The 27826-nt window shown below is 34.2% G+C and overlaps 4 protein-coding genes across 4 annotated transcripts; 2 read left to right on the forward strand and 2 right to left on the reverse strand.

Annotated features, from left to right (window-relative positions):
• The first annotated feature begins 763 nt into the window (after positions 1-763).
• On the forward strand, positions 764-2346 carry LOC106130352 (uncharacterized). Its single transcript, XM_013329178.2, has one exon. The coding sequence runs from the start codon at positions 791-793 to the stop codon at positions 1559-1561; it is 771 nt and encodes a 256-aa protein (XP_013184632.1). The 5' UTR covers positions 764-790; the 3' UTR covers positions 1562-2346.
• Positions 2347-2485: 139 nt separating this feature from the next.
• Positions 2486-9445, forward strand: LOC106129872 (beta-mannosidase). The gene is made up of 12 exons (XM_060949177.1): positions 2486-2718; positions 3854-4000; positions 4217-4365; positions 4659-4852; positions 4943-5201; positions 5584-5749; positions 6104-6229; positions 6632-6806; positions 6968-7538; positions 7906-8035; positions 8365-8750; positions 9032-9445. Exons 1-12 carry the CDS (start codon positions 2592-2594, stop codon positions 9278-9280), a joined length of 2679 nt encoding a protein of 892 aa, XP_060805160.1. The 5' UTR covers positions 2486-2591; the 3' UTR covers positions 9281-9445.
• A 2333-nt stretch (positions 9446-11778) lies between these two features.
• Positions 11779-27077, reverse strand: LOC106129848 (transmembrane protein 245). The gene is made up of 13 exons (XM_013328542.2): positions 26562-27077; positions 25976-26122; positions 25457-25685; positions 24537-25110; positions 24111-24282; positions 23205-23372; positions 21566-21758; positions 21009-21193; positions 20594-20728; positions 20282-20378; positions 14560-14731; positions 13834-14013; positions 11779-11873 (listed from the first exon to the last, which is right to left on the reverse strand). The coding sequence occupies exons 1-13, from the start codon at positions 26922-26924 to the stop codon at positions 11855-11857; spliced, it is 2634 nt and encodes an 877-aa protein (XP_013183996.2). The 5' UTR covers positions 26925-27077; the 3' UTR covers positions 11779-11854.
• Positions 14782-17243, reverse strand: LOC106129861 (uncharacterized). Its single transcript, XM_013328555.2, has 2 exons — positions 16441-17243; positions 14782-16365 (listed from the first exon to the last, which is right to left on the reverse strand). Exons 1-2 carry the CDS (start codon positions 16588-16590, stop codon positions 14902-14904), a joined length of 1614 nt encoding a protein of 537 aa, XP_013184009.1. The 5' UTR covers positions 16591-17243; the 3' UTR covers positions 14782-14901.
• Positions 27078-27826: the final 749 nt, after the last annotated feature.

Raw genomic sequence — 27826 nt, forward strand, 5'->3', positions numbered from 1 at the left:
GCGCAAATTTAAACCTTAAATATCTAGGCTTTTAGGATGGTATCAGTTCTACAATCGCGCTATAGTAGCTAACAAAATAACAGCTACAACCGCTTTATAAAGACAACAAGCAAGAGTTACGGCAATGTATGTACATAAAATAACGCTGTAAGAGTTTTGTTGTGTGTGTAACTAAACCGGTATCAATGACGCCTTGGAAAGTGTTGCGCAGTCTCAAAATAGCGCTATACTGCAGCTCTTGTCGTATTTGGCCGCGACTGTGTTACTAAGAATCTTGTTGGCGATAAATAATAAATTTTAAATCAGTGTAATGAAACTGTGACAATATCTTGTCGTTTTTTAATTTCAGAAACTTAAATGGTAAGTTTGAATATATTTATTATGTGCGAGATACGAGATTAGGTATTGCGAGTATCAGTTAGCTGTGAATTTTCATGTTCCGTTAGACTTTCAAGCGCTCACAAGAAACCTATTACGCTTTAAATATTGAAATTAAAATATATTTCATAATATTAATGATCTAACTACCTATTTTATTTTTCATCTTATTTAAAACACTTTGGGTATTAAGATTTAAGAGTGCCACTGTAATTTTTTTGAAACGTCAGTATTTAAAGTATATAAGTAGAAAGAAAGGAAGAAAAATCTTAAGAAAATAAATTATGCAATAAAGACTGTTATTAAATTATGTGGTGAAGCATTAGATATGTAATGATATATTATTTACAGATATGTTCTGAAAAGAAAAATTATAGAGCTGAAGCTCAAACTAGTTGGTAATTTGGGTAACATGGTTTCTAAAATTGAAAACATAGAGAATCCAGTTCCATTGCTGCATGAACCAAACACTGACATTCAAAATATATTGCAAAACCAGTCTGTTTTATTTGAACTAATGGGCAATGTAATTGAAAATCAAAAAAAAATTATGAACGAAATAGCAAACCTCTCCATTCAGATTGAAGAGTCAAATCGTAATTATAAAACCAAAGTAAATTTAACCAAAGCTTCTGATGCTGATAACAATTCCTTCATTTTAAAACAAATTAAAAGTGAAAAAGACCTAGAGGATATGGAGCTGCTACTTTCTGATAATGAACAAAAATTGAAACTCATCCGATCATGCTCAATAATTTGTTCGGGTGGTAAAGGTAAAGGAACAACTTGCGCATACCGATTTTTGGATGTACTTTTCTCCAGAGAATTTCTTTGCGAATGTTCTTGGTCTGGAAGCACTCGCGGTGACGGTGTTAAAATAAGCCTTAAATGTTATAAGAAAACTCTTAACTTTTTTTTCACTATGATCAATCAGTGGGATAATGAATTCACACAAGAAGAAAATGATATATTTTTCAAAAACATTTTGAAAAATGCTAAAAAGAGAAAAGGTGTAAAATATGACAGAATTCCTACAAAGAGACAAAGGTCCAAAAAAACATCTCGCAATGATGAGCGCAAGACCACAGAAGATGATTTTAAAGAGGAACAAACGGAAGAAAAAGAAGTAAAGGAAGATATCCGAAACAATGGATCAGAAGAGGAAGAATCATTGTTGTGCTAGTTCTTTTTTTCATAATAATTAACCGAGCCAGCGAAGCCGTTGTAACTGGAGTAAACACTCGTAAAAAAATAAAAACGAATATTCACAACTCTGTTTTATTTTTCCTTGACGGGCCAAGATACTATTGTAACTACGTCGACTGCATTGGCCGAATGAATACGATATTTCACAGGCCGAGGGGTTCGTTTTTGGTTTTCTACAGCAAATGTATCGCTAAAATGTAGGTATTACAAAGGGTGAAGAAGTAACTTTTGTTATAAATGGGCCTTTTGCTCACTTCAGTATTTTGTTCTTATTTTAAACTTAAAAGAATGATGGTACTAAGAGTCTAGCGTTGTGACCTAACGACATCATGTATGTCATTGCTATTAAGATTAAGATGAAGCTCATCTTCATAGCATGAACAATATTTCTATGTAGAAATTGTGGTGTCATTGTAGAGGTAACTCGATCGAGATATAAACAGACACCGACTGAACGCCCTCTAATGAAGATAATCTTTAGTGATGGGATGAGTAGCGACATTTATTTATTTATTTATTTAAACTTTATGCACGTAAAATGTACAATTTACGATCACATCGACAACTTCTTGATAAGACGAGAAATGTTTTATTTCTCGTCTTGTTAAAATTGAGTGTAGAGAATCTTTTCAATTCCATTTAGTATAGAAAACACTCCTTTCGCTCTCTATTCGGAATGGTATTCGAAATATTTAAAATACCTCATCATGTTTGTACAAATTTTGTTATACATATATTGGATAAAACAATTGACTAAAAACAGTAATAAGTCTAAGTGGGTATGTCTGACGACCCAAAGTTGCAAAAGGAAAAGCCAATATTAGAAGTTTCAAGTAATAACCCATCTTATTTTGTATTGTAATTGTTATTTCTAGGATTTTAACAGTGCAATTACTTTTATCGATAAAACAAGTAGGTATGGTCGCACATCCTTGTCCGAGTGTGCAGTGATATCACGGCAATCTCCACATTGTATATGGTAAATTGACCACGCATTCGTGTTCAAAATGCTCGGAAAAGGCTGTTTGGTGATAGTGCTTGTGGCATCAATAATTAAAAATGTTTTTTGTACGATAGACATATTGGATTTGAGCTCCAAAAACGCTGTATGGACTGTGACGAATAAAAATGGAAGTAAGTATCGAACAAGTTATAAGTGCATTTGTGTAGTTAATTTGTTGTATAAAATTTTTATTTAAATTACAGTGTTAAAAAACACAAGCAGATAAAGATGACCATGCTTAAATAGAATAGAAAATAAAAGCTTTAAAAAAAAGGTGATTGCACCGAAACTAATAAACGGATTATGCTTTCGGAAATACCTACGGAAGTAATGTTTTGGGCAAGGTTTAGAAATAACTTAAATTATTTTTAATAAGACTTTTAAGAAAATTTTGAATAGGCTATTTGAGTGTAATAAAAATATACATTTCTTTTATGTTATCAGTCTTAATATAATTTTTTTGGAGCGATTTGTAATAACGCGAGATAAATAACATTATTTTAATAAAATCTCGGAAAATTTGATTTTTTTGGTGACGTATATATTACGCATAAACAGACTATGGATCGTACCGTACCTTGGTGTTCGCTATTATTTTTCAAGATTTATAAGTGTTTTATCGCTCAGGATTTCACAGATAACATAGGTATTTAATAATGGAAACCAATTTCGGGAAAGCTGACAGTCGAATCCTACCAAAAGTGGACGCAATAATGGTTGGCGTTTTTATGGTTGTATAAGTGCATTGAAGCACTGCACAACATCTATAGAAACTCATTTTAATAATTTTCACATATATGACGTGGCACAAGTTAAATAAAACAAGAGAAAATCAAACTATTCGAAACACCAACGAGCTCTGTATGATATTTATGCGAAATCTACGTCACTGCAAGCCATGGCCGCCATATTGCTAAAAGTCGCGTTTTGGCGGCATATTTGAATATTGCATTTTATTTTTCGATTTTTAATAAAATAGATAGATATCTATCTATGTTTTAATAAAATAGCTAAAATAAAGAGAGAAAAGTATTTTTTAGGGCTCCTTATAAACAAATAAATACTCTAAGATAGTTTTTAAAACTTTGTCAAATAGCCTATTCATGGTTTTAAAATAAAAATCTGAATAATAGGTCATATTGCCTATACCGAAATAAGGAAGGATTAATCTCTTTCTTCTCTTTACTTACCATAAGTAAAAAAAGGACAGGATGAGGTATCAGGGATGAATAATTAAGAAGTGAGATAAATAGGCTTTGATTTTAGGTTTATTTCTGCCAGCCACGGTGCCGGGCGGCATTTACTCAGACCTACAAAATGTTGGAGTGATCGGAGATATCTTCAGCGGGTTTAACGACGTTCTCACAAGATGGGTTGCCTACGATACATGGACTTATACGGGAAAATTTAATGGTAAATAAAGTTGATTTGATGTCGCCATAAATGTTATGCAAGCCGAGGATTTCGGACAAAGCAAAGCATATAAATCCGAGTATATTTTTTATATAAAGAGACTTCCCTAAGTATGTCGGAAGGCAGACCCGGGTGTCGAAACATAGCGGTGGTGGGTGCTACAGAGATAATAAAAATTGTGGTAATAATATGTAATGTTTTTATTGGTGTTTTCAGTGACTGAAGCCCAAATGGAAGCAAAAACAGCTCATTTAGTATTTTACGGTTTGGACACAGTAGCGTTTATTGATCTCAATGATTCGCCAATCGGAAGCACTAATAATATGTTTGTGAGGTACTTGTTTGATGCAAAGAACCATTTGAAGGTGGGATTTTTGTTTCTATACTAACAATTTATACGTTTTGTACTTACCAAATTTATCTTAAATATGGTTCGATATTATAAGATAGTAACCTATCTAATAATATTATGAGTCTTAGATAGAAACGGTCTAACATTAAACTCATGGAATCGAATAAAATGATTCACTACGAACATAAGCGTGTATCGAAAGCAAAACTCTTGTGTGATATGAAGGCATAACCATGTTTTAACTTTTTTTTACTATTTGTAAACAAAATATATACAGATGAAAAATAACGATACCTTAAATGTTAGGTAGGAGAGAATGTGCTGAAAGTTGCGTTCGCATCACCAATAGACGTGGCTCGTACTTTATCAGAGAAGCATTTCACTGCTCCAAAATGCGTTCCGCAATTATACAATGGAGAATGCCATGCCAACCAGATGAGGAAGATGCAGGCATCTTTCTCTTGGGACTGGGGACCGGCTTTTCCATCTGTTGGCATCTGGTAAGTACAAGTGGAAGTGCCTATACCAGCGGAGGATGTAATTGAGTACAAGAAAATATGAGAAAGATAACGTACAAATACTTTTTTCAGGAGACCAGCGGTCTTAGAATTTTATAACGGCGCTATCATACGATCAATCACCACGTTTACTGAAAAGCAGAATATGAAGTGGCATTTAAAAATAAAGGCTTATTTAGAATCTGACCGCACCAGAAAACATATTGTGGGGTATCTCTCTGCTGCCATAACAGTAGAAGGAAAACAAACAATAACGGTTGGAAAGGACGTAGATGTTCAGACCAGAGACGATGGAACAGTGGAAGTAGATATTAACATGGTTTTAAGTGAGGTAACTTTTAAATTGTTCGCTTATACGATACTTTGGAGCCCAGAAAATGGAATTTTGTAACAGTTTGTGCTGAGGTGGGACCACAGAAATCGCAATAATCATTATGCTCCTGGCTATAGCCCCGGTTGGCCTCCAGTCTGGAAAAGAGCCCTTGTCAAGTGATGTGACTACACCATCATACTCGTATAGGATATGTTTTGTTTTTTGCATCTCAATTTTGAGTATTAGGTATGTGAACAGTTGTTGAGATGCTTCCTTTGAGCTGAAAATTTCATGCGATTAAAGACGATGACACTATAGAACAAATTGCATTTAAACGTAGTGGCTCATAATGTTCCAATTTCAGTATAAAAACATTATTTTTCGTTTTCCTATTTTTAAGAACGTTATTCGACATTGGTGGCCTAACGGGTACGGTGAACAACAATTGTACGACCTGAAAGTCTTCTTGTCCACGAAAGGCAATAAAGACGAGGTATCCGAGAAACATCTTAAGATTGGCTTTCGAACTATTGAAGTGATTCAAGAGAATGCGACTAAAGTTCTGGGTGAGATTATTTTTATGCGTGTGCATGCATATATGTACATTTTATTAATCGTAAATAGATATGTTTTAAGTAAAAGGTATTTTGTTCTGTCTTTATTTATATAGCACCATTCTTACCTACTAAGTATTAATATTATATATTTATTAAATTCAGTAGATCAAAGATATCGGAAGAATATTAATAAGAATAAAAGGCTTTATATTACTCCGATTTCTGTGAATGTGACTCTTTACTATTCTTACATAGCTAATGCCACACTTGATTAAATATACCGACTCCTTGAGAGCAATGCTTGTTTTTAGAAATAAATAGCAAAGTTTACGTATAAACTAAAATTTCTAACTGTTTATGTAGGTAATACAACCGCTGGCCAAGGCTTGACCTTCTACTTTAAGATCAATGGTTACCCGCTGTTCATGAAAGGTTCCAACTGGATACCAGCGCACATTCTACCGGAACGCGGGGATGACAGATCAATAGGTAAGATGAATTAATTATTTTAAGAAATTAGAAAATAAATTGTAAAATAACAGGCTCTAACACTACTTGAATTAAGCGATTATTTTCAGCGCAAAAAAGTTACAAATTCCTTCCCCTTGGAAATCAAAACTAATTATCTGGGTAATTCCGGGATTTACGCTTAAACGAGGAAGATAGCAACAAATATTTACATTTTCATTATTATCTCAAAAACTACTGAACAGCTTTTGTTGCCAAGCGAACTTGTCTGTAAGAGCAGGGGATCTCTGCGCAGTACATTATGAAATGTTTTTGCCCCAATTCAGTTAAAAAAGAGAAAATACCTAACATGATTTTTCTCTTTACGCGGACAGAATCGCGGGCTTTCTATAATTACAAATAGGTATTTATTATTTTTTTCAGTCGACGGACTACTATCAGCTGCTAGAGACGCACACATGACGATGCTGCGAGTGTGGGGAGGCGGTGTTTATGAGTCCGACTACTTTTATCAAAAATGCGATGAGCTGGGTATTTTGATTTGGCAGGATTTCCTCTTTGCATGTTCCATGTACCCAGCTTATACGGAGTTTTTGAAGTAAGTTATTATTAGGGCATGTCTTAACGTTTGCATTCAGTTTTCAATTTCGAATAAGCAATGAAATACACCGGTGCTTTGTTTTAGCAATTTACTCTACTAATGACAAAATCATAAAATATCTACTTGCTGTTTTTATGGAAACTTGATTGTATTTTTAGTACCGTGAAGACTGAAATAGAGCAAAACGTAATTCGCCTTCAACACCACCCTTCCGTTGCTCTATGGGCTGGAAACAATGAAAATGAAGTGGCGCTACGAGGTAACTGGTACAATACTATATCCCAGTTCGACAGATACAAGGAAGACTACATCAAACTCTATGTAGATACCATAAGGCCTATTGTGACTAATTTGGATAACAAAGAGTATGCTGTATCAAGTCCATCAAATGGAATAAAATCTGAACAGGAAGGCTATATCGCTCAGAATCCCTACGATCCTCATTTTGGAGACACGCATTATTATAACTACTTAGCTGACAATTGGGATATGAATATCTATCCTCAAACAAGGTTCGCATCAGAATACGGTTTTCAATCATTGCCTTCTATAGCCACTATGAGAACTGCTACGACCAATCCTGAAGATTTTAAGATAGATAGTGAATACTCAAAGCACAGGCAACACAGTCCGAACGGATACTCGTACATTGAAGAACAGATGAAAGAACATTTGAATCTAGATCCAAGTGACCCAAAATATTACGAGAAATTTGTATTCTACAGTCAGGTATGCAGCTTTAGTTTTTGCGCTTTATGAATTGTTATGTGTGTTAATACATGCGTGCATCCATATACATACATACATACATAAAATCACGCCTCTTTCCCGAAGGGGTAGGCAGAGACTACCTCTTTCCACTTGCCACGATCTCTGCATATTTCCTTCGCTTCATCCACATTCATAACTCTCTTCATGCATCCATATAGTCACGTCTACATCCCTTGCAGGGTAGGCAGGGTCAATAGTCTTGAAAAGACTGGTAGGCCACGTTCAGCAGTTTGGCTCAATGATAGAATTTTGATTTAAAGAGCGAATGTGTTAATCACATGTTAAATAGAAATTTAAATTACCAGTTTTGATTGATTGGTTCTAGATCAGTCAAGCAATGGCTATGAAAGCAGAGTCCGAGTTTTACAGACAGGGCCAGGCAGACTGGTATACTATGGGGGCGCTCTACTGGCAGCTGAATGATGTGTGGCAAGCGCCCACCTGGTCTGGGATCGGTATGTTACTATCACTTCATAATATAGAACAAAGTAGCTTCAGCCTGGTATGCATAAAAATGTAAACTTCGCCATGTATTATGTTGTGGGTTCTTTTGATAGATAGAGTATTCAAGAGAAAGGTTTAAGCAGGTACTCTTGATTGTTTGTAAAATTGAATCGAATTAGGAAATGTTGAACTGATTATGAAAATTCTTACAACATTTAAAAAGTTTTTTATAAGCTATGTTTGAACTACGGGCGAAGCCATGAAAGGTCGCTAGCGGGTCAAAAACTATGAAGTTATAAAGTATTGACAAAGTTAAACTTCATAGCGATTTTTATTACAGAGCACGGCGGCAGATGGAAGTTGATGCATTATTACGCCAAGTGGTTCTTCGCACCCGTGCTTGTATCTCCACGGCTTTTGTTGAGTGGAGACGTCAATGTTTACCTTATAAATGACAGATTCGTGCCGATAGTGGAAGCCCAGATCATTGTCGAGGTTTTCAACTGGAGTAGCCTGACGCCAATCAGGTCTCAATCATACTCAGCTGATGTAGGGTCTCTCACGGCTAAGAAGCAAGATATCAAACTGACTATGTGGAATGACAATACGGGGGAAACCTTCTTAAGGTTTACACTCAAAGCTCCCGGCGTGGTGTCGTCGCCGTACAACTACGTGTTCCCGAAACCGTTCAAAACTGTAACAGGGTTGAGGGAGCCACGAATTCAGGTATTGTCCGATGTTAATTCTTTTCTTTATGCAAAATACTGAAATACCTGATGGTGTCGTTACTTTAGCTAACCACAGCGTAACGGTCAAATTTATAGATATTGACATTTATATTAAAGTTCATAAAAAAACAGGATATGACACCTTAAATGCCTTCCCGAAGCGAACCCACCTGTTTCATGCACTATGCAGTTTTGTGAGGTTTTTGTTCGTAGTACCAATTGACTACGGATGCTCTTTTTTGAAGAAGCACCCGTAGTATCAAACATTAATTTTTCCAGATCAATGTATCAGGGCCCCAAGGACCTGGCCCTAAGTTCTATTATCCAGTGGACATAAAAGTGGACACAGTGGTGCTCTTCCTTTGGCTAGAAACGAATAAAGTTTTTAATGAACATCACACTGGCTATTTTGAAGACAACGGCCTTATAGTGACCAACCCGTACATAAGGATCAACTTTATTAGTAAAGAAACATTGTCACCTAAAGATATTGAAGCGGCTATAACGTATCAATATTATGTTAATTAAAAGGATACTCAGTAACTCAGCCAGTACCTGGGTGGCCGAAATCGAAAACGCGAGTACAAATACCAAATATTGCTCAATAGCATAAGTATTATGTAACAAAGAAATAAAAAATAATAAAAGATATTTGTGAAGAGTCGAATATATCAATAAATTTTTTGAATCGAATGCAAACTTTATTTTAGGGTAAGGAACCTCAAATGATTATATTGTTGCCGATAAAAAATTAAAGTGGTTAAATTAATAAATAATTAGATTACGGTGTCAGTAAATTTTGCAGCCTGTCACTATCTCTGAATCCGGTCTTCAAGTAAAAGTAAGTTTAACGGGAAAGCCTACAGGCTGTAAAATACAGGTTAGGCGGTATGGTCCGAAGCATTATCGACCTACCTATTTATACAAATTCAGTGAGAACCTGCTTCCACTACTTCATCATAGAGCCAAATCAGCAATGGCACCCCCTAAAATTTAAAAATGGAATCCTCTTTGCGATTTTTTGCTTCCCGATACCTACATCCTTGGGATAAGGCAAGAGTGAATGCGCATTACCTGAGTTTGCGTGCACGCACATTTTGCTTTCCATCAGGCAAATTGAAGTCAAACGCACTGTAAGAAAAAGACCCACTTATTAGGTACCTTTCGTTTCTGTGTCAGAGCATTTTTATTGTAACATATAACTTGTCATACGTTTGACTGTTCTTAATACCTTATTAATAGATACGTAATAAAACAAAAATATTGCAAATGAGTACATTTATTTCAGTTCATAATGCAAATATGCGTGCATAATTATGAACATATAACTGCAATACAATAATAACATAATATAGTATGTATAAAAATTTTATCTTTGGACGAGTTTTTTGAACTGGTAAGGGCTTTGCTGAATAAAAGTAACAAAGATATATTCTGTGAAATTTAGAAACAATGATCTTTGAGATTCAAGAACGCTTTCAATTTATATTATAAAGATTAAATATTTCAATAAAAAATTAGTAACATTAAGTTAAATACTACCATGAGTATGCTTGGTTCGTAAGTTTCCATATAACGCTTGAAACATTTCTTTCTACAAAACATACTTACATACAGTGAATAATAGAAAAGGACATTAAACAAGTGAATAAGCGTTATCTTATAAAATACACGCTTCAATTCCCATAAATATACCTCCATTTTTACAATTTAGTTAATTACGGTTTAGTAGAGCGATACTTGCTCGATTTGAGAATTATATAAAATTATTTTGCATTTTATTATTTAATTGATTTTTTTCTTTACGTAGGTACTTATTTCAAAATAAATTAACAAGAAATATTATTAAAATTATACAAGACAATCTTATTATACATCTCATGTTTTAATAATAAATAAGAACTTTTTTAAATCAGATATATATACAAAAATGTACAGTGTCTATACATTATTTCAGTATTATATTATATATAGTATAACTGAAATAAACTTTTCTGGTTTAAATAAATTATGACAACTAATGAAAGCGACAATGCAAATATTTGAAAGAAATTGAAAGAAGACTGCTTACTCCTCAATTGTATCTTATAAGACGGATTATGATTTCTTTCTCTGATGTTTATGATTATCCGTAAGAAATCTTCTGCAGGACAAAACCTACAGGAAAGATTTCTACCTTGACTGGTGTTGGAAGCCACCATACATCTAAGTAAGTATTTTTCCTACACTGTTCTTACCCAATGCATTCACAACAAATCGAAAGCGGTTATATTATGATCAAAAATTCTATTTGAAAATAATATTTTAATTGGTAACGCGAATGTAACAAGCGGCCCTTACCCGCAGACCATAACTCAAATTATTAATATAAAAAGCACCATTAAATTATGTTTATTTTCGCTTGAAGCGTATTTAATTGGTAACCAGCCAATTATAGGTGACAATAGTTCATGCCTGACATGACATTACAAAAACCACTGGTGTAACTTACATTGTACTACGAATCTCAGTTTCATCTTGTACAGTATAATCATACATATTTAATCTTTATCATTGAGGGAAAATGAAGTGAATTAGGATGGATGAACCCGTAATTACTGTTATGTTTGATGAGTATATAAATAGGAAGCGCATATTTTTTCATTTCATCAATATAATAGATATTCTATATCTTAGGCTCGTGCCAAATAGCTGAACGTGGACTTTCAGTCTTTTCAAGAATGTTGGCTCTGTTAACTCAGTAAGGGATAAAGCCTTGATTAAATGTATGTATATTTTCACATTGTCAGTTATGATGTGAATATATAAATACAAAAATAATTAGTTTCGCTGCTTTGTTACAGTTTTAATTACACATGCCCGATGCTACTAACGAGAGTTAAGTAGGTTTGAGAATAGATGCATAATCGTCTAAAAGCAATTTTCATTCTTTCTTGAATCGTTTCACATTATACTAAAACCCGTAGATTCTTCCACACATTAAACCGTACACATATTAAACGATACCCTCAATAAATAGTGTTACAAATTAATATATAAATTAATTGCCTACAAATCATAGACAAAATGAGTGTATTAGCGTTAGTCTTCCATGCAAGCCCGTCAGAAATAAACACCCAGCCTGTAAACAAATATTAAAATATATTATTATTATGGTAGGTACGAAGTACATAAACATAACAAGCTTTTTGGTTGTTTATGGGCGAAATTTTACATATTTGATAAAGATACATTAAATAAACAATCATATCCATTACTTTTGTTATTAATATATAATTTTGAATATATAATCTATCGTTAAATAAATAAGAAAGTAATAAAAATAACAAGTTTGAATGCTGGTTGCCAGACAAATACAAGGACCGAATTTGAAACGTTTTAAAATTCGAGGTAATCGACCGAATATTTTTTTTTTAATTCCATGCACATAAACAGTTAAATGCAAAAAATGTGTTAGTTTCTCAATAACTTGAAATAATAAATGACTAGTGCGATAGAGTGCAACAAACAGTGCTTACCTTTATAACCTCACGCATTCAGCAAGCGCGCAAGGGTGCACAACGTGGATATAAAATATATGAACAAAGCCAAACCAGTTAAAAAATAATTATACGTCGTTTACCAAATACGCAAAATATTGATTATAAATCAGACTTTAATAGTGGTAATACCCAAATCTCCTCGAAGATGGTGGAGGCATCCGTGACTTATTATTGTTAATGATGATGATAATTAATGGTAATGAGTACAGAATATAAATATTCTGTAATCATTAATACATACTTATTATATGATTATCAATAAATGGAAGCAATATCAAGTTTTGATTTTGCATACCTGATATAAGGCGTATATAAATCATAAAAATATCTTTACTTATTATATAATTACCAAAGATGTAATAAAAGTATTAAAATGTTGCGCCACGTCAAAGATTCAGTATCCTCTACGGTCCTAAAAACGCTTGTTACTATGACCTAACTTGTACCTATTCTGACCTTATTATTAGTTTTTTCTCATTAGTGTTACACAAAGAAAATAATATTTATAGTCAAAATAGGTAGCAATACAATCTTATTATCAGTGTGTTCTTTAATGAATTTGTTCAGAGGTAATAAAAACGATTTAGTTATTTAAAATTGCATTTAGTAAGTTATTAAAAAGATAAACTTTGACGTAATCTGTTCGTTGATATAACAATACATGTATTATTCGTAGTCAGCTTGTCCTTTTCTATAAACAGATTATAACGTTTTGCAAAATGTGTTGCGAATACAAATTCGTTTTAGTACTACTATTAGTTAGTAGGTATAAATAAAATTTTGATTCGATCACTCAATTCGTTTAGCAAATTTTGTTTACATCTTCTGCTTAAAGTAAGTTCACATTTATACACTACAGCATATTTAGTAACATTATACACACCTTTTTATATAAAACATCCCAATAAGGAGCTAAATCAGAAAAATACAAATAGAATTATCAAAAGTTTAGAGTTATTTGGCCAAACAAAATCCACTCTTCGAGTATTATTTACAAACGTATACGAATGAGGCTTTGGGATGCAAAAACATAAATTGAACACAAACACATACAATAACTAACTCGTAAATTTTTAAACAATGAAATTTATGACATTAATATTAATTTTTAATGGAGTAATATTTAAGTTACTATTAAATAGTACTTTGAATGTGACCAAAGTAAATTCTTATTTTGTAAGAGAAAACATAACAAAATATCCTTTAAATTGAAATGGTATACATTAAGACCTTATGATTAATTTTGCCTTCATATATAATACATGATGCGTGAAAACATCAAATGATTGTAATAATTATTAAACCATAACACCTCATTCGTTACGTGGCCACTAAATTCAGATATGGCGTTCCACACAAAATGGGTCCGAACTGAGTGGTTGATTTACGAACATTGAATTTTCTTATCATTCTTTCTTTGAGGCTAATCGAAACGGGAAACAAAGAAGTTTAGATTATGTTAAAAATTTCGCGAATATACCCCTAGTCATTTTGCGTGTATCGCCACAACTAATTTATTCAGGTTCTGATGCAATTTACCTCGCTCTCGAGTGCAACGCCGCTCTTTCTTCTGATGGAGTATCCCTAAGGAAGGCGGAGGAGAGATTCAGGACTACCATGAGGCAGCACAATAGCAGTGGACCGAGGATCGCGCCTTCTGGGCCGAGGTAGAAGATACCGCCCGCGATGGCCAAACCCGTCACGTACGGGTGGCCTCCACTGTAAACCAATCAATTTACTGTTGATACATTTGTTGTAATATCTTTCAATTGGTCTTAATTCATGGTGATAGGCGGATCGACACACGCTAGTACGGCACGCGCGTCGCCTTATTTATCGCGTGATAAAATATCGCTGTCTCGTTTCACGTCTAAATAAAAATCGAAACAGCGATAGCTTATCGTGCGACAAAAAAGACATATTGGTATCCCTTTTCAATGTTTGTTAATTAAATCCCAAAGCCAAGCAGACTTGGATTGTCTATGACCACGATGCAGGGGTGGGTAAGTCAGGATTCAACTTTAAACACCATTGAATACCTTCATCAGCTGCATGGCGGTTGCATGCGATGAAAGCGATATCCCCTTTCGACGACCAAGGGTAACAGAAGAAATGAAGTCTTAATTTTTTTGTTCATAAAGGCGAGCGATATATACTTCATATCATAAGTCTTACATCATCTTAAATTACTGCGTTGACAGCCCACTAAGTACGGACCTTGTAAAGATTATTTATTTCATAAAGGCTTTCAGAAATCATACTTACTCCTTTATTTCTGCGTATACAGCCGCATCAAGGAAGGCTATAGGCGCCGCTTGTGCTATAGGAAGCAGGAGTGCCATCATTGGCCGGCCTTGTAGCCATACGTCCAAAGCAGCAGGAATTCCCGCTAAGTAAGGACCGAGGAAGGGCGCAGCGCCCAACACTGCTGCAAGTACTGGAAAGATGATTCCACGCGATCTTTGTTACTTTATTTTTTAAAGTTTTACTCACGTATGAAGTAATCAATTATAATATAAACATAAAGTTGGGATAGGAACGGATGTGTTTGACTTAATAAAATTACGATGAATTTTGGACAAAAATATTTATTTTACCAATCTAAAACTAGGTTTTCTTTTTATTATTGCTCTGTAATGGTGGCCGTAACTGAGCATAAACATACTTGTAGAAGTCTAGTGCTTTCTGTCTGTCATACTGAAACGTATTTTTGCAGTGATCGTCTGTACACTTAGGTACTAAATCTTCTTTGGGCGTACTCTTATTTTCGTTACGCCGGTTATTCCTTGTACTTCGTAAAGTTTCAACGAAGTCTCGAGATGAATCGAACACTATTTTAACGGTTGTGCGATTAGTCATATTTAAATTACTATCTTTTAGCAGATCGTCTTTATTAATAGCTGTCATTGCTGCACTTGCGTCACCGGGTTGAGAATTAGCCGTTCGTATGAGGTAGAAAGTAGGAGTTGGTAAAGTTACATCTTCATCTGTAGTAACTTCGTTCGTAGAATGTCTATCATTGTATAACAAACACATTACTTGAGTGTCCAAGTTGAGATCGCACATGTTACTCTCAATTAATAACTTCATCACGTCTACGGGAAGTAAACATGGAACGTTGAGACAAGTATTGTTTGATGTTACATCTAAAACAATTTTGCTAAATTCTTTATTAGTACCAGCTGCTTGCAAGAAGGCTAGGTTACTACATTTGCAATCAATTTTATTTTCTTTAATAACAACAGAACCACCGAATGATTTGCAACTATTGTAATCAAATGTAAGAGAATATGGTTCGATCACATGAATTATATTTCCAGTAAAACTAAAGTGTCTTGTCTTTGATCTTTTTCTTATGCATTTTACATTAGTGAGGGCGTTTTCTTTGAGTGTATGTATAACGTTGTGGCTCATGTCAATATTAACAGATTTTAAAATAAGACCCTTTATGTCACTGAATGTGTTTTCTACTATACGTAGGTATTCTGACGTTATGTTCAGTACATTTGAGATGATGTTACCAAAATTATTATTAATCATAGAAACAGATTTGCTGCGTACTGTCAATCCTTTGAAACCAACATTTTCAATTTTGCTATTAAGAATTGCAAACAATGAATTATCGTTTTCCATTAAAGCTTCTACAGCGTTGTTTTCGATGGCATATATTGTTACGTTCTCCAATTCAATGCTTTTTATTCCGGTCACATTGTAGAGTGCTTTGGTTTTAATAGTATTTATTTTACTATTGACAACTCTTATTTTTTTCATTGATATTGATCCGAGGCATTTCTGCGCTGTGGGCGTTGCCGGAGATTTGAACATGTGACTTGGAAAGGATACTATTTCTCTTACATTTTCTATGGTAACTTCAGGCGGTGTTTGAAGCAAAGAACTAGGTGATAAAGAAATAAATTCTACTCTGTCACAATTCTTTATTTCAAACCTTCGTAACTGGGATGCCCTTTGCAGCAAAGGACAGTCTAACACAACTCGGAGGTTTCGGCAATTTTGAAGAGTCAAACTTGTAATATAGTCCGTGTAATAATCTTTCAGATGTATTATGAATTCCTAAAACAATAGAAATATTTAATGATAAAAAGATTTTTCTAATTATTTTAATGGTTAAAAAAATATTTTACTTACATTGGTGGTCACCTGAGAACAGTCATACACGATTTCGCTAGGAATATTCTTATTACAACTCCACTCTTGCGATTGACAAGTTGTGAAGTTAATTCTCACACTACGAACTAATCCCAATATCACAATAAGGCAAAGAACTACTTGTTGCATTTTTACTGACACTGAATATCATTTTTTTATCCAATATACATTAACACGAGCGTAAAATCTGACGCCAGATGCGAATGACCATCATCCAGAGATAATAACAGCTAAGCGTTAAAAAATAACAACAATTTATCAGTTCGCTTGAAATAAAGAGTTCATTGACATGAGTTAGTTATATTTGGGATTGGACGAACGTTTGCATGTTTTCAATATCTGTTGCATAATTCTTATGCTCTATCCGTTTTGTTTTTCACATTGAAGACGCATTGGACACATTTTTGTATGACGCGCTCGGATGATGCAAATGTAAGGTATATCACCATATAGATTCATACAATGTTGCAACATTTGCGACTAAAATGCTGCTATCGTAGAGGTCACCACAAATAAGGTAAATTATTTGACCGAAATGACCGGCGCCGCTCAAGTTTAGCGCTTAATCTTTTGTGTAGTTACTCTAGTAGTAAGACCATTTTTAACAGTCAGACTTTAAATTCCAGCCGGATGACTTCGTCTGCGATTTGAACACGGCAAGTTCACATGTATGTAAAACCATTGCAACCTCATGACTAAAAGCCATCTCTTACAGGTAACCTAAATTAAGAATAAAACTTTACTCAGAGAATAGATTAGCAAGTAGCAGTTGTAGTTTTGTTAGAAAATGAAGTAGTTATGATTTCTAGTAAACTAATTAACTACAATGGTCGCAATGTCTATTGGTTGTCAACGCGGCGTTCATTCGTTGACCACCTGTCGATAGGTGCAAACAAAAACAAAAAAATAGGTGCAAAAAAAACAAAAAAAAAAAAAAAACTATACAATCAAAATACTAACTCACGTAGGTATTTACATACATACATACATACATATGATCACGTCTATATCCCTTGCGGGGTAGACAGAGCCAACAGTCTTGAAAAGACTGAATGGCCACGTTCAGCTATTTGGCTTAATGATAGAACCGAGATTCAAATAGTGACAGGTTGCTAGCCCATCGCCTAAAAGAGGAATCCTAAGTTTATAAGCCTATCCCTTAGTCGCCTTTTACGACATCCATGGGAAAGAGATGGAGTGGTCCTATTCTTTTTTGTAATAGTGCCGGGAACCACACGGCACGGTATTTACATATGTGTTTGTTATTATAACCGATTTACTAACCACAAATATATTAAAATGGCTACAGTAATTTTTTTGTTCATATGTGATTGTATAGTATGTTTATAATTGTTAATACTCTGGCAAATAAAATGAATCATGAAATATGCGATATCAAAATAAACGAGTCTTATTGTTTACTATTCGATTGTAAAAAGCAATACAAACTTATCCATTTTAAACGAAATTATATCGTTAATATTTGTTCAATATCTCATTAGTAAATAGACATAAAAGTATTCGTTGCTTGTTTTCTAGTTATACTTATAATAAAGTAACTACAATAGGCTAGTTGAGTCTTTTTGCTTATAAGTATCTTATTTTTTAGAATAAATGAGTATTTTATATTTGGCTTACTAACATAAAACACATCATTTTTAATAATCAAAAGCGCAGGATTAATTTGCTGAAAACGCTGTCAACCATGATGTGACGTCATTCAACTTGTAAACAAATAAACACATTACTTACTTACTACGTTTAACTGAAAAACAATAATAATAATCATCTTTTTCTAACTGAAAGAAAAACACAAGAACTTTAGTACTACATAACCTAAAAACGAATTAAAAAACAACAACATTCTGTATACTGTTAACTAAGAAGATACTTACATCAAAGTGATCTTCGCAAAAATACATAACGAGTTACGGTCGATAAATATTCAGGATCTCTTTGAGCAAGTCTTAGCCATGTGTTACGTATATGTGTTTCACTAGGCACTCGAATCCCAACTTTTCTGGGGTCATTATCGATGGGTTTTGGCATTCTTTGACGACTAAATATATGTAAATAATTACTAAATTTTTCATGTAAACTGGTAGAAGTCATGTTTTAAAACTTTGTGAAATTATGCGCGACAAATATTTGTTTACAATTATTTATTTATTAATTTAAACTTCATTGCACAAAATACAAATGTACAGCACAATTGGCGGACTTAATTCAAGAAGCATTATCTACCAGTCAACCATTTGGTCTGACAGAGAACTTTACGTGGGGTCAAACTAAATAAATACCTACACAAAATATAAAATACTAGCGGCCCGCCCCGGCTTCGCACGGGTAGACATATTTTTGTATTTTATATTTTGAAATAAATAAAGAGTAAACATTACTCTCAGGCGATCGAGACACCGCGTAAGTACCTATGCGGCAAACGCGTTCGCGTGACGTAGGTACTTAAAATAATTTGGAGTGCGTGTTTTTAATTTCATTATATTTCAGAATCTATTTATCCAATCACTGAGCTGTAAAGGACAAAGTTTATCTCTGTAAAATTATCTTGATGATAAAACAACTTTCAATCATAAGGATTAATATGCTTGTGTAATAATAATTGTCAAAACGCACCTTTGAATTTACATTATTTTTTTACGCACAAAATACCTTGTAGTTACTAAATTATAGAAGTTAGATATATCGTGTTGCGGACTTTTTTATAGATCTGCAAAAAACCTTTATTTTTGTAATACATTGTATGTCTGTAAAATCAACAGCGGATCCAGCGCACGCACGGAAAGATTTTCGGTAGCGCTTTTTTTCCCGGATTACTTTATGAATGTTGAATAATCTACCTGAAAACTAATTTATTTCATAACAAATTTATGCCTATGTCACTTTTGAAGGTCCAATTTATATCTGTGCCAAATTTAATCAAAATCGGACCAGTAGTTTTTGAGTTTATTCCACACAAACATACAAATCTTTCCTCTTTATTATTAGTGTGGATGTGGATAATAATTATAATATACATACATAAAAACTACAATAAATAAACAATATACATAAATAAATAGGTGCAGCGATTACCGAAATGAGTGAAAAGGCTTATAGGTATTGTAGCGGGAGCGATTAATCGGCTCGACCGCCACCAAAGGGAAGATCTTCCGCCAGGCTAGGTGTGATGCCTGGGGAACCGCGGCTTCAACGATTAATTAGTATGACGTCAGAGCATAGATAATGTATAGACTAATATGGCGGACACCGTTTTCGCTCATTTATGAAAAGTAAATTTTAAATTACAGTTTTGAAGTATCATATGTGTCAAAAAATATAGTAATAATTTCTTTGTTTTATTGGAACAAATATTTACTGTTTAAGACCTATTTAAAAAAAAGTCAACTAGCCTATTACATTAAATTATAATTAGGATTGGTATATAGTTACAATGGAGTGATTTTTGTAAAATTAATGAAGATGATTATGATTTTTGCCTAGCCGTGTGGTTCCCGGCACTTTACAATTGGTCCACAAAATCTCTTTCCCTTTCCATGGCAAAAATGTGTTTACAAGATAATTATAATACTGATGTAAATAATAAGCACTTTTACATATGTAAGGGTAAGGCTAATAATCTTGGGAATCTTCTTTTAGGCGATGGGCTAGCAACCTGTCACCATTGAAATATCAATCATTAAGCCATACAACTGAATGTAACCGTTTAGTCTTTGCGAGACAACTGATAAAGACATGATAATATGTATCTTTTTATAATCACTTCTTTATCTGTCAACGATACAGAAAAAGTTCAACGTACCTGATGGCAGATATACGACTTTAGCGCCAAACAGATTGTGGACTAGCCATGTCCATAGCCCGTAGAATAATGCCATTTTGAATGAGGCCCTGAAAACCTGCAAAGACATCGACGTGTTATAAAAATGAGCAAAACTTAACTAATGCCAATCAATCAGTGTGGTATAATTTCACCATTCAATTCTAGGTATTTCATTTAACTCCAGCATAGTGACGGAAAAAAGGGGTCTCGAAAGAGCTCAATTTTCAAATAAATTGTCGTAGTACCTGTAAAAAAGTTCAATTGATATCGAATGAGTTTACAGTCACTAACCTGATTAATCGCAACAGAGAGAGCTATCCCGAGCCTCGGTCCGAAGTTGGGCTGTACTTGTGTGATGACTTCCACGGGTTTGTATAAAGCGTTGCTGGATGCAAGCAGGTAGAAGAGAGTCGTGAAGAACACCACCTATACAAACAATATGTCATCATTGTCATACATACTCGTAGTTATTCCTTACTGCTTAATACAACAATAATAATATTTTTTGTCGTATTACCTATATTTGGAGTTAATATTTATGTGTAATAAAAATGTGTGTTAAAAAGTAATTAAAATAAATAAAACATTTCAGCATCTTTCTACAGTAGTTCTACTCGTATCTAGGCATTATTACTTTAAAAATCTAGTCAATAAATTGATTGACAATTTGATTAAAAAAACATTGAGAATGTTACAGATAGCTTACCAAATTGATAAACATGTTAATGATGGCGCCACCTCCGCACAGCAATAGTGATGTGAACGCTCCCACGGAACCGGCCAGGAGAGACACGTTGCTCGCCAGTGGGGCCCATATGCTGCTCGCTATAGCACTAAGCGTACCCACGTTAGCCTGAACCCACGATACCAGCCCAGAGTAATCGAATAGACCTATTAAGAATAAACATAAGGAGGTAAGAATTTGCCTTGTGACCGACACTTATAAAAATGAACCGTTCCATTTATTTCTTAGATATATCTAAGTAAGAGGATGGAAAGGACTAAGGGAATGGATATTTTTAACTAGTACTGCCATGATCCAAGCTGAGTCCGATCCTCCTATTCGGTAACAGGGTTCGATAGGTTAGACGGGACCAGGATACTATTTTCAATTAAAATAGGTAAATTTGTAGATGGATGTTTATTTAGTAAACAGAAAGAAGATGATAAGAATCTAATTAATGGAAAAAGACTAAAGAATGAATGAGATGAAGATATACAGGACAGCGAAAAAGAAAATCATCATCTTATTCCGAAGCTTACCTGGTGTTTTAGTGAAATCATTGACGAAGTTCTCCCAGGAATCCTGTATGGCGGTGCCGTCGACCTGAGGCCCCACTGGTGAGGTGAAGTGCCCAGAAACCCAGCTCTGGTATACGCGGTCCCAAATCTCCAGGATTTGCTGCTCCACGCGAGCAATCTTCTCAGGATCACCCTCTTTAAGTATACTCTTGACCTGCGAATATTTTATATATACATAGTTTAAAAAAAATATATAAAATTAATCATCATTAACATCTAATTTATTTATACAATCAAGTGATATTAATAATTGTTTGTTTGTAAACTTTTTATCGCAAAAATAGAAAACAGTTATTGAATTTAGAAGAATATGTACAATGGCGGACTTATCCCAATCGGGATTCGGGATTCATCCAAAAATCATTGAGGATGCGTTAAATTAATAACAATAGATTTTATTGAAATTGTTGGGGTCATACAAATATATGGAAGTCATTTCTGACTTTATGACAATCTATTATGGTTTGTTCTTAATTTAATAAGCATTAGTTAATGTACTTAGGTAACTTTATCAAGTGTGTACTAAGTAAGCAATGGTGCAACAAAAATAATACTGAAACAAAACAAATTAGGCAGGTCCTTTTATGGTCTTTGCTCATAGTTACTTTACGCCGACGCCGTTATATTTAACACACCGTAATAATAACATCTTATCTCTTTATTTCATTAAAATATAATTTCCTATAATTTACTCATAAAGTACGCTTTGTAACACGGCCTTCGCTATAAACTATAAGTTGTTAGTGTTGTAAGAATGTGACGAGCGAAGTCCTTTGCCTACAATGACATAATGTCTACGTAAACATTTTAACAGATTTTATTTTCATTACGCAATACGTATGTGTAAAATAAACATATATACATGTTTTATGTGTTGAATGAGGCCTTGAGAGTGAAGTAGTGATATTTATGTACATACACAAATATGATACATGTAAATTCGAAATGAAACTTACATATTTTCGAATCTATCTTGTTCCGGCGGTTTGGAAAAGAAACGAAAATTTATAATTATTTGTTCGTAATTTACCCTTATTTATTTTTGGTATTCATACAAAGCTATTTTATGTATATGCACAAAAGTTTGAGATGGAGTTATATTAATCAACCCGACATTTTGTCACGACTGGACAGTACCTAGAAAATAGTGCGGGATCTACCTAAGATATGGTTATTTGCATCTCAACTTCCTGATGTGTCAATTGCCACAGCAACATTTGAGGTAAAAAATAAATTATACTGACCGATGTCTTTAGTTGAAAGATATTGGCAAAGAGATCTAGTATAAAGATCCAGGACCAATGTGTGGCGGGAGCCATGATTCGGGCTCGACCGCCACCAAAGGGAAGATCTTCCGCCAGGCTAGGTGTTATGCCTGGGGAACCGCGGCTCCGACGATGTTGTGTCGGAGGTTGTATCTATGGCTTCATTCCGTGAAATCTTTGAAATCGCGATTAGGTTTAGTTCAACTTAAAAACTGGCATACAAAAATTCCCCACACCCCTCTAAGGGGCAACACAGGGCGTCAACTTATGCAGTGATCTTTTACGGTGAACAAAGTCGCGGGCAACAGCTAGTATTAAATAAACTTGATACTCACCGCTGTAGAGATTCCTTCCCTCCCGTAGGTATAGGCGTTGTCAATAAGCGAGTCTAGTTTCTCCTCCCAGCCTTCAGGTAGATATGCGTGCAGCTCGCTATTTTGTACAAAAGTACTGTTGAGTAAACTACCGCTTAATTGCACCACTACTATTGCTTCCGAATATATCTACAACAGAAAACAGGTAAACAGCAGGGGCTTTGTTGTCACTTTAGGTAAAAGGGGGTTATGAATGTGGATGTAAGGCAAGAAGTAAACATTACTTGAAACCATTTTAATACAATTCCTACTAATTTATCAAACCGTTACCACGTGTCGTCATTTATAAAATAAAACGCTATTATAGACGAATTTATCGGTGTTCAGAGCGATGCACCCACAACAAGAGATATTGAGCATCAATTGAACTCAAATAATTAAATGCGTTAGTAGGTATACTAATTCTTCCAATCATATTACCAATTTTTGCCTTCGCCTCAATGGCCCGAATGATTGGGTATTTATGAGAAACTTCCTTTTAATATGATATTATAGAACATACTAGAGTACGTACGCGATTCCGCCCGCGTAAAAGACTGTCGATGGTCGTTCCTGTGAGAATTTTGGAAAATCCTATTTTAGTGCACCCGTAGAGTGCATTTGGGATGTGCGTTGATATGTCAGGCAATCATTTAGTGAGTGTCCTCTTTTATATATTTAGACTAGAGTACGCACATATAGCTCTACCGGCGTTGAACAAAAACATCCGTTAATATCCGTTCCCGCGAGAATTTCGGGAAATATTATCCACTACACAATACAAGCCTAATATCAAATCTCTTGATTTACTATTGTGGGCTGGGCGTTGATGTCAGCCAATCAGTTGTACTTACAGCTTTTTAAAATTTAAAATAGATAAAGATTTACCTGTATACATATAAATATGATGGCGACAGTGAGAAACAATATGAGTCCAATGATGACGAAGCAACTAGAGACAGTGTCCACTGAGCCATAGCCCATCTCTCGCATGCTATTATTGCATATTGACATCATTTTACCGACGCCGCGAATGTGCGCTGGGACTAACGCTGATTCTCTGCAAGAGAGCAAACATTATTGTATATTAACGTTTTACCAGATTTGCTTCGATAAAATTAAGGTATTTTATTTGGCCTCAAAATATGTTAATTTAATGTGTAACGAAAAATATCACCTATCAAGGCTCAGAAACCTAACATTGCAACATCGAAAATCAGAATTCTTTTAATGAAAGCCAATCTCCGGTAGGAGAAGACACCATACCATAAGCCAAAAAAAGATATTAAGATAACAGATTATCAAACAAATTACCTTTGATTCCACCAGTTCTTAATTTTTCCCATAACATTATTGTATTGGTTTTCAAAGAACAACCAAACTCCGAAATACTCCAGCAGCCTCTTCAAAACATGTATAGCCAGAAAGAATAAGAGAACAGGCAACAGCCATATGTGTTTGAATACCAACATACAGAAACATCCAAAGAACAATAATTTAAAATACAAGGCAGTTTCTTCATCATTATTGAAATTATTTTTCATATAATTCTCATCTAGAGATCTTTGCTTAAAAGCTGCAATCAACCTGTTTTCGTACGCTGACTTCATTTTACCAATGGGTAGATCAGACAATGTTTTTGTTTTGTATAACTTTTTAACATTATGCCTTGGTGAGCTTTGTGTGGGTTCAGCGGTAGACCAGCTTCCTCTTTGCACCGGGTCTGGGGTGATTGGTGATGGAGTATCTTTTTCAGGAGTTGACTCCTGGTCACTGGGAGTTGGGTGACTAGTTTCTTGAGACTTATCCTCAATAAGTTTTTGTGTGACCTCTTTCTGACCATTAGTGAAAACTTCATGTATTGCTGTGATCATAGAGGCATCTGGATCTAAAAATTCAATTTTTTTTTATGCCAAGAATAATGTTTGGCTCTGGATGTAAAATCCACATTCTCCAAATGGTAGGATAGACTGCAGAGATTGGAAACATGTTCAAAACAACAGTTTGCAATATGTATAAATTTCATTCTCATCTCAGCAGTAATTAGAGAATATGACAAATAAACTATAAGTATATGTTGTTCCTTCTAGCTATAGTCCCAGTTAAGATAATCTTACTTTTTTGTAGAGGAGCCTGAGTGTGTCTGACCATGTAAGTCAGAATGGTACATAGGTGAAGCCATATTGTTTAAAGGTAGTATAATGTTAAAAGCAAATAAAAGAATGCTGACATACCATGAACTAACAATTTCTTGTGTACATCCAAAACCTCCAAAAAGAATCCTGTAATGCATATAGTCTGTAGTATCACAAACACATAAACTTGGAACGAGCCACACAGACTAGCGAGGAAGCTCGTGATCACAAGCCAAAGGAGAGCAGAAGTGGTTCGAAACATCATGGCTCGTTGCGGTGTCCATAGTGTGAACACACTTATGAGATACGCCAGGACTATTGTTAAAGTCTGAAATAAATAATTAAACTGTACACAAAACATGACCTAAGTTAACAGGTACTAGGTTCTGCTATTAATTTTAATGGATCTGAATTTATTCCATAATCAGTCTTATATATATTTATTCCATATATATATATTATATATTTATTGCATAATAAATACAACAACCTACTAAGTTTAAAACAGGAACTCAAAAACTTATCAAATTGATTAATAGTGGCTACACAAGCACACTTGCATTTATAATATTAACTATAAAATATGTGATGTCTACATAATCTTTACAATTAACTTACAATATAGGAGCTGCATAAGGTTATGAGCATTGTAGTGGAGAATCGGATAAAACTCGTGAACTGCCAGAAGATGCAGGAAAAACTTCTTGGCACCGAGTTGTACAGCCATGGCAGCACAAAAATTGACAGCAACAGGCCTATTACAGTCTGAAAATCATAAAATTTGCAGTGTTGTTAATTAAAAATGTATTTCTTTTTTACCCTAAGAATTTTATATTACCTTTGCCTAGTTGGACTCCCATGTGAAATTTCACAAAAATTTAGCTTGGACAATTATCATAATCAACATCAAAATATGTAAAGAATGGATGAGCATGTCTTGAAAATGACAGTATAGAAATACTGGAATTGATGGATGGATTAGCAATAATAAAACAGAGGTTATAATTATTAATGTACGTACAACAGTTACTATATTTTTATAGGTACTGGTAGGTAGGATATACAAGACTTTTTTAATTCGCAAATTATTTGTTAATTTATTTGTCACTCTTGTTTAAGTTTTTGTTGTTATATCGTAACACCATCATGTACAAGATTTAATTTTAAATGATAGCAATGTATGTTCTAATGAGTTCATAATTACCTTGTAATGTTCTTTAAACTGATGCCCAACAGTATCCGATGCCAAGTTAACAACATTCACTGGTATGACCATTAATCCAAATATCACAGATGTGTTTGATTTCTCCAGATCCTCAAACCATGTTTTCAATTTTTGAGAGAGTCTATACTTGAAGGGATGCAGTATTGAACCTACCAATAAAGCCCAAAACAAAGGCTTGAAGAATGGTTCTAGGATAAGAAATAGTACATAAACAGCTGCACAACATACTGCTAGTATAAATAAAGCAAAAGCATTATAAAATCCATGTTTCATGGGTTTCTCATTGCCCTCTGTTATGCCACCTATAATATTGAAAATATTCTCGAACGGAGACTGTTGCATTTCTTAAAAATTATGGTGAACACTAAGAAACTTTCACAAAGTTAATAGAAAGAAATGAATGAGTCAAATTAGTAAGGTAATGAGATCATAGTTTTATTTATTTCGGTCCGGTGTTGTCCTTGTTATGATTTGGTAAACCAAAACTCTAACCAAAACGACCGATGGAAGAATGAATGACATTGACATATACAACTATTTAAACGAAATGACATAATTTTTTTTAGACTTTATCAAATATGCACGTAAAGTACAACACTTTTAAAGTTTAAAATTTTGATAGAAAAAAATTAATGCATAAGTACATAATATGTATGTACGTCAAATAGAGTAGGGCTCGGCAGAGATAACATCCTTCCATTTGCGACGATCTCGGCACACTTCTTTCGCTTCATCCACATTCTTATCTCTTTTCATGCAAGCAAGCACGTTATTAGATTGAGCACCTTGGGCCTCTTTTATCAGATTAACGAGACATTCAATTTCCATCCTATTGTAAATTGTGGTGCAGCATCATTATAGTACCTGTAAACTGGAAGCCACAAAATGTAAGTACGGCTTGACCATCCTAGTCTGACCAAACTTTATATTTCTCTAGCTCTCTAACCATCTAGGTACATATACTTACGTATAACAAAGGTGGGTGGACCATGGAAGGCCACTCTAACGGACAAATACTTTTTATTCGTTTGTTTACTGGATAAATGAAGGAAACAAATTATTAAGTAATGCTTTGTTTTAATGCACCATTCAAATCATTCTTTTTTTACCTAACTTTAATCACTTTTTAACAAACTTAAGTTTTATGAAGCTCTTCCAAATGGCTTTGCAAGGAACACGGCTCCAAATAAGGCCAATATTTGAAATCAGTCGTTAAATTCAAAAATAGAGATGTAACAATAATA

Source organism: Amyelois transitella, chromosome 18 (assembly GCF_032362555.1).
Source record: "Amyelois transitella isolate CPQ chromosome 18, ilAmyTran1.1, whole genome shotgun sequence".
NCBI classification, from domain to species: domain Eukaryota; kingdom Metazoa; phylum Arthropoda; class Insecta; order Lepidoptera; family Pyralidae; genus Amyelois; species Amyelois transitella.